This window comes from Oncorhynchus kisutch, linkage group LG6, assembly GCF_002021735.2.
Source record: "Oncorhynchus kisutch isolate 150728-3 linkage group LG6, Okis_V2, whole genome shotgun sequence".
In the NCBI taxonomy this organism is placed as follows: Eukaryota; Metazoa; Chordata; class Actinopteri; order Salmoniformes; family Salmonidae; genus Oncorhynchus; species Oncorhynchus kisutch.
This window is the reverse complement of record NC_034179.2, coordinates 57,440,073-57,448,094: the sequence shown is the minus strand read 5'-3', so window position 1 is coordinate 57,448,094 and position 8,022 is coordinate 57,440,073. Positions and strand designations below refer to the sequence as shown.

The following is an 8,022-nucleotide window of genomic DNA, read 5'->3' as shown; positions in this document are numbered from 1 at the left end:
AAGCGGCAAAGCAGTATTGTAAAAACACAGCGCTCCACGCCCAAAATACTGCACAGTAACCTCTACCGGATGGGAGGGAACATTGCATCTCTGAACAACGCAGGATGACGTCAGAAAAATAGCCTACAAAATCCTGGACAATGAAGAGTAATATTTAGTGGACGTGTACGCTCGGATAGCGCCATCTAGCGCGACTTTTTTTTGACCACAAGCACATGCTGGTTGATTGTAGAGAGTACAAAATAATACCATAAGGACTACGTTTACATGCACAAAATAACCCCATTATTGTGAATCTATGATTTTTTTTGGAAAGTCCAATTGATTCCGAACTCACTTCCTTGTAGATTAATAACAAGCAATATTTGGTCAGGGGCAGCCCCACCTTGTGGGCAAAATGTTTTAAAACTAATTTCATCCAATTCTACACATGCCTTACGCCATGATATGCCTATTTGCAGTGGTAAAAAGAACTTAAGTAAAAAATACTTTAAAATACCACTTAAGTATTTTTTTTTGGGGGGGGGGGGGGGGGGGGTATCTGTACTTTACTTCACAATTTATATATTTTTTACAACTTTTACTTCATTACATTTCTGAAGAAAATAATGTACTTTTTACTCCACACATTTTCCCTGACACCCAAAAAGTTTAATGCTTAGCAGGACAGGAAAATGGTCCAATTCACAAACTTATCAAGAGAACATCCCTGGTCATCCCTACTGCCTCTGATCTGACGGACACACCAAACACACATGCTTTGTTTGTAAATGATGTCCAATTGATGGAGATCGCCCCTGGCTATCCCCAAATAAAATAAATACAATTGTGCTTTCTGGTTTGCATAACACAAGGAATTTGAAATGCTATATACTTTTACTTTTGATACTTAAGTATATTTTAGCAATTACATTTACTATTGATAGCCTACTTAGAGTGCATTCGGAAAGTATTCAGACCCCTTGACTTTTTCCACATTTTGTTACATCACAGCCTTATTCTAAAATTGATTAAATTGTTTTTTCCCCCTCATCAATCTACACACAATACCCCATAATGACAAAGCAAAAATAGGTAAAATTTTTTGTGTGCTAATTTATATTTTAAAAAAACAAGTGAAATATCACATTAACATAAGCATTCAGACCCTTTGATCAGTACTTTGTTGAAGCACCTTTGGCAGCATCAAGTCTTATTGGGTATGACGCTACAAGCTTGGCTAAAATGTATTTGGGGAGTTTCTCCCATTCTTCTCTGCAGATCCTGTCAAGCTCTGTCCGTTGCTGCACATCTATTTTCAGGTCTCTCCCGAGATGTGCGATGGGGTTCAAGTCCGGGCTTTGGCTGGGCCACTCAAGGACCTTCAGAGACTTGTCCCGAAGCCGATTGCTCAATTTGGCTGGGCGGCCAGCTCTAGGAAGACTTTGGTGGTTCCAATTTTCTTCCATTTAAGAATTATGGAGGCCACTGTGTTCTTGGGGACCTTCAATGCTGCAGAAGTTTTTTGGTACCCTTCCCCAGATCTGTGCCTCAACACAATCCTGTCTTGGAGCTCTACGGACAATTCCTTCGACCTAATGGCTTGGTTTTTGCTCTGACCTGCACTGTCAACTGTGGGAGATTATATAGACAGGTGTGTGCCTTTCAAATGATGTCCAATCAATTGAATTTAACACAGGTGGACTCCAATCAAGTTGTAGAAACAACTCATGGATGATCAATGGAAACAGGATGCACCTGAGCTCAATTTCGAGTCTCATAGCAAAGGGTCTGAATACTAACAGTACCAGTCAAAAGTTTGGACCACCTACTCATTCAAGGGTTTTTCTTTATTTTTAATATTGTCTACATTGTAGAATAATAGTGAAGGCATCAAAACTATGAAATAACACATATGGAATCATGTAGTAACCTAAAAAGTGATAAACAAATCAAAACATGTTTTATATTTGAGATTCTTCAAAGTAGCCACCCTTTGCCTTGATGACAACTTTGCACATTCTTGGCATTCTCTCAACCAGCTTCACCAGGAATGCTTTTCCAACTGTCTTGAAGGAGTATAATGAGCACTTGTTGGCTGCTTTTCCTTCACTCTGCGGTCCAACTCATCCCAAACCATCTCAATTGGGTTGAGGTTGCGTGATTGTAGAGGCCAGGTCATCTGATGCAGCACTCCATCACTCTCCTTCTTGGTCAAATAGCCCTTAAACAGCCTGGAGGTGTGTTGGGTCATTGTCCTCTTGGGAAAAAAATGATAGTCCCACTAAGCGCAAACCAGATGGGATGGCGTATCGCTGCAGAATGATGTGGTAGCCATGCTGGTTAAGTGTGCCTTGAGTAATAAATAAATCACTGACAGTTTCACCAACAAAGCACCCTAACACCATCACATCTTCCTCCATGCTTTATGTTGGGAACTACACATGCAGAGATCATCCGTTCACATACTCTGCATCTCACAAAGACACGCAGTTGGAACCAAAAAGCTCACATTTGGACTCATCAGACCAAGGAACAGTTTTCCACTGGTCTAATGTCCATTGCTCGTGTTTCTTGGCCCAAGGAAGTCTCTTATTATTATTGGTGTCCTATAGTAGTAGTTTCTTTGCAGCAATTCGACCATGAAGGCCTGATTCACGCATTTATTTGGGCTGTTAACTCTAATAAACTTATCCTCTGCAGCAGAGGTCACTCTGGGTCTTCCTTTCCTGTGGCGGTCCTCATGAGAGCCAGTTTCATCATAGCGCTTGATAGTTTTTGTGATTACCCTTGAAGAAGTTCTTGAAATGTTCTGCATTGACTGACCTTCATGTCTTAAAGTAATGATGGACTGTTGTTTCTCTTTGCTTATTTGAGCTGTTCTTGCCATAATATGGGCTTGATCTTTTACCAAGTAGAGCTATCTTCTCTATACCACCCCTACCTTGTCTCAACACAACTGATTGGCTCAAATGCATTAAGGACAGAAATTCCACAAATTAACTTTTAACAAGGCACACCTGTAAAATTGAAATTGAAAATTGAAATCTTCACTATTATTCTACAATGTAGAAAATAGTAAAAATAAAGAAAACCATTGAATGAGTAGGCGTGTCCAAACATTTGACTGGTACTGTATGCAAATAAGCTATTTCTGTTTTGTATTTTTAATACAAATGTTTGGACACACCTATTGTGTGTAGACTTCTGAGGAATTGTTTTTATTTGATCCATTTTAGAATAAGGCTGTAACGTAACAAAATGTGGAAAAAGTCAAGGGGTCTGAATACTTTCAGATGGCACTGTAAGTAGGCTATATTTAAAACTTTTAAACCTTTTACTCAAGTAGTATTTTACTGACTTTCACTTTCTATCAATGTATCTTTACTTTGACTACCACTGTAAAAGTAAAAGTATAAATAATTTCAAATGTCTTATGTTAAGCAAACCAGAAAGCACCATTTTATTTTATTTAGGGATAGCCAGCCATTGGTTGCAGTTTCTATGTTACAATGATAAAAATGTAATACATCTTTAATACTGTTAATCCGAATGTGTTGTTATGTGTCAAGTTATATGGCTACAATTTGATTGTTTTAAGTGTAATTTTATGATTAGTTTCAAAAAAGCAATTGTTTAAAGACTCGAAATAGCTATTGTTTACTTTTTATTTTTCTAAATAAATATTGTCTATTTGTTCGGCATGAGGTCTACCACTCAGATTATATTTTGGCCCACCAATACCAAAACTTTGAGCACCCCTGATTTAGACAAACCCTCAATGTTGCAAATGCTAGGCTACAAGCATGGGGAAATAATGTCTTGCCGCTTTTTTTCCAGGGGAGATGAAGTTTATGAATGCCCTGGCTGGGCTTTGGCACAATTTAAATGGAGCTGTGAACCATAATTACCCGGGGATCTGCTATCAATCAATCAGCATCCAAGATCCAAATAACCAGTTTAGATGACTGGCTAGATTACCTTAACCTGCAATCTAAAAATGTTTAGCTAATGGGCTAATTGAGTGACTGTCAGTGACTGACATAACAAGTGGAAAACTGCTGATGCACAATACAATTTTGAAATTGCACCTTGTGTGTTATACTTGCGCGTAGTCCGCGCGTAGTCTACATATCGGAAGAGGCGGCTTTCCTACCGCCAAACATTTGAAATATACAGGTATCACATAGGACATGCACAGAACACACCACAGGTACTCTGATTGAAGGGGCAGTCTGCAGTTGCGACATCCATTTTTGGACTTGTAAATTCATAATATATACCATTTGATTCTTGGAGAAAATAACTTATATATGCCTCATTAACTTAATTCAACTGTCATAGCCCATGATAACCCAAAATGTTAGCTTGTATTATTCCAATGTTTGTAAACAATGTTCATTTAAACAAATCATTTGTAGCCTCAAAACATGGTTAAAACTTGAATTTTAAAAGGGATGCTTAGTCCATGGATGGTCAGTCCTTGCATCCATAGCTCTGTCTATGCATTTGAGAGTGGTAACCTTTCTCCAGTCCCATCCCTCAGGTGATTATTTTCTGTTGTGTGTCTGCACCATACAGAACTGTTTTGTTTTCGTTTCTGTCTTTCACGTTTTTATTTTATATTTTCAGTGTTCAGTTGATTCATTAAATATTAACATGGACACATACCACGCTGCGCATTGGTCCGACATTTCTTACTCCTCGTCAGAGGAGGACGAAGAATATCGTTACATCTGTGTGGTTTACATGTTTGAAAGAGCTGAAAATCCAGGTGTTTTAATCGGTTTATGCATAGATTATGACCTTACTCCAAAAAACATAATCAGAGTAAGGCTAATTGCCATAATCAGATTAATATCGAAATATCAGCATGCCTGTAGGAAACATATGGCTCATCTATTTGCCTTCAAGACAGTTATATTAAGCAGGGGATAGTGTGTTGTTGGGTAGGACCATACTTCCAATATACAATACAATCATAACCTGAGAGACAATTAGCACAGAATAGTTAAACACCTTTGGCAGCTGTGTTACCAGATGTCATTTCAAAATGATATAACTACAGGATATAATTGTAGTTACATAATTCATTCACAGATATAGTAGCCTATGTGGATTGAAAAGCACCCCCGTTCAATTTCTCTTCCCTCATTTGAATTTTATTGGGACAACAGAACACAAAAATGGTAACTTCAAAATTATTTCAGCACTATAAAATCACCCATAAAAGTGCATTATATGAGGTAACCTTACAGAAAGGTTATAGCTAAGAATATAACTAAGATTATAGCTTTGGAATGTTTTGTGCTTATTCGAGTACATTGGTTCATCGGGAAATGGTGAGGTGGTGGGTGTTGGTCTGGGATTAAGTCCCTCCATGCTGAACCTCCAGTCCTCCTTATATACATGATCCCTTTTGTAAAGGATAGAAATGTTCTGGTCCCTCCGAGAATCATATAGTTATTTTGGGCACTAAACCGTACAATACCTACTGTATGTGTGCTTGAAAGTGGGTTCAGCTCTGTGATCCATTGGCACCGTTTGGTTTTCAATCTACGGATTTCAAAATGTTTAATAGGGTCACTGGGCTTTTGTGTTATAGGGTACTATAATGTTCCATAGGGTCACTGGGCTTTTGTGTTACAGGGTACTATAATGTTCCATAGGGTCACATAGGCTGTGTGTTACAGGGTACTATAATGTTCCATAGGGTCACATAGGCTGTGTGTTACTCGTTACTATAATGTTCCATAGGTTCACATAGGCTGTGTGTTACAGGGTACTATAATGTTCCATAGGGTCACTGGGCTTTTGTGTTACAGGGTACTATAATGTTCCATAGGGTCACATAGGCTGTGTGTTACAGGGTACTATAATGTTCCATTGGGTCACATAGGCTGTGTGTTACAGGGTACTATAATGTTCCATTGGGTCACATAGGCTGTGTGTTACAGGGTACTATAATGTTCCATAGGGTCACATAGGCTGTGTGTTACAGGGTACTATAATGTTCCATTGGGTCACTGGGCTTTTGTGTTACAGGGTACTATAATGTTCCATAGGGTCACATAGGCTGTGTGTTACAGGGTACTATAATGTTCCATTGGGTCACATAGGCTGTGTGTTACAGGGTACTATAATGTTCCATAGGGTCACATAGGCTGTGTGTTACAGGGTACTATAATGTTCCATAGGGTCACATAGGCTGTGTGTTACAGGGTACTATAATGTTCCATAGGGTCACATAGGCTGTGTGTTACAGGGTACTATAATGTTCCATAGGGTCACATAGGCTGTGTGTTTTCCCTGTTAATGGGCCACGTGGAGGGGGAGTGGTCCTGGGGATGGGTAGGGTGGGGAGGGCCTGGATGACAACCGGGGTGGCTTGCTTGGGGAGCAGACTACGGTCTCTCAGTGGTCCTGCGGTTGGCCAGGGAGGTGAGGGTGAGGGAGGCCCTTAGCCTGGGTGACCGCCTGGGTGGCCTGCTCTGGCACCAGGCTGGGGTCTGTCAGGATGGACGTGGAGGTGCTCAGGAGACGGAGTGAACTAAGGACCACTGAGGAGAGGATCAGGTAAGAGGGAGATGAGGAGCGAGAGAAAGAGAAAAATGAGACAGACACACAGAGAAACACTTGATGACTAACTGACAGAAGACAGATAAACACAGAGACAGATAGGCAAAACCTAGATGACTAACAGACAGACAGACTAGATGACGAACTGATAGTCATTGAAGCTGGTGATGTTGAACTCACTGGGTCTGAGGGCAGGCAGAGAGCAGTGCTGGTCCAGCCAGGACAGAGTGGTGCGACAAAGATCCTCAACACTGGCTGTGGACACCATCCCGTTATAGGACTCAAACAAGGGCTCTATGATAATGCTGAACTGAGCCCGTGTTTAGGAAAGCACCTGATTCATGTATTATTATGACACCCATGACACTATTTACAATATATGATACAAAATATGCATATCTGTTCATTGGCTGTTCATATGTGAGCTACTAGTCAAAAACAGACCATTTGATTAGCTTTTTCCAAATACTGTAGGCACGGTTGACTGATCTTGTCTGGTGCAATGTAAACAATGGAGTCATCTATTTTAAAAAAAAGACCATCTGGCACACCAGAAAAAGTACATTATTTGAAAGAAAACAAATACTATTTGAACCCAGGTCTGGATCTAACACTGAATCTATGCTTCTCCTAATTATGCTATCACTGAGTTTAAAGATACGATCCAAAACTTCCAGTTCTGTAGTGTCTGCGCCCGGACGTACTCTCTGAACTTCTCCCTCATGTGGTCGAAGCGTTGACGGGTAATGGGCACACCGGTGGCAGGCAGCTGCTGCTGGCATACACTGCATCGGGAGAGAAGTGGTATGATCACATTACACACACACGCACAAACACACACACACACAGATTATGTTTAATGTGTTTCAAGATGGTGGTCTTACTTGATGGCAGAGTTGAGGAGCAGAATTTCGTCCCTGAGTCTCTGAGCCTCCTCATGTAGCTGAGATCTCTCCTGCTGCATCTTACTGATGTACTCGACTGTCTTATGTAGCGTTGTGGCCTTGCTGATCTGGGACATGGGACAGAGCACAGAGACAATAATGTAGATGCATAATGCTCCATGTATTTACTTGTTCTATTTCGATGGAACAAAGGGGTTACTGCTGGGAAATACCACACGGAATCTCATGCTGTGTGTTTGGAATAGTGGCAAGATATGATTACTAAAACCATTCTGTGTTACTGTAACTGGGGTGATTGGTGTTGATAACAGTTCCTAAATACGGCTCATTGCAGCTTCCCATCCTCTGCTCCACTATGCCTTGTTTTGTGCAGTAGGCATTTCCAATGTAAAACCTGCATGAGCACTAACATATGAAGTTCATAGTAGCACATAAAAGTTGGTGTCAAATGAATGATAAGAGCCTATATATTTGAGAAATTAAGGCATATAAAAAAATCAAAAAAATTCTCGCAAAATTTTTAAAAGCAAAGGCATTGATTTATGGTCAAACAGTTGGA

General features: G+C 40.2%; 1 protein-coding gene across 1 annotated transcript in view; it reads right to left on the bottom strand.

The window, feature by feature from the left end:
• Nucleotides 1–4,742: 4,742 nt before the first annotated feature.
• The window catches only part of mlxipl (MLX interacting protein like), a 40,615-nt gene continuing 37,335 nt past the window's right edge, over nucleotides 4,743–8,022 (bottom strand). The window contains exons 14-17 of the mRNA XM_031826999.1: nucleotides 7,443–7,570; nucleotides 7,220–7,343; nucleotides 6,739–6,868; nucleotides 4,743–6,539 (exon numbers count right to left, since the gene is read on the bottom strand). Coding sequence (XP_031682859.1) covers nucleotides 6,394–6,539; nucleotides 6,739–6,868; nucleotides 7,220–7,343; nucleotides 7,443–7,570 — 528 coding nt within the window. The 3' untranslated portion in view covers nucleotides 4,743–6,393. The remainder of the gene's footprint in view (nucleotides 6,540–6,738; nucleotides 6,869–7,219; nucleotides 7,344–7,442; nucleotides 7,571–8,022) is intronic.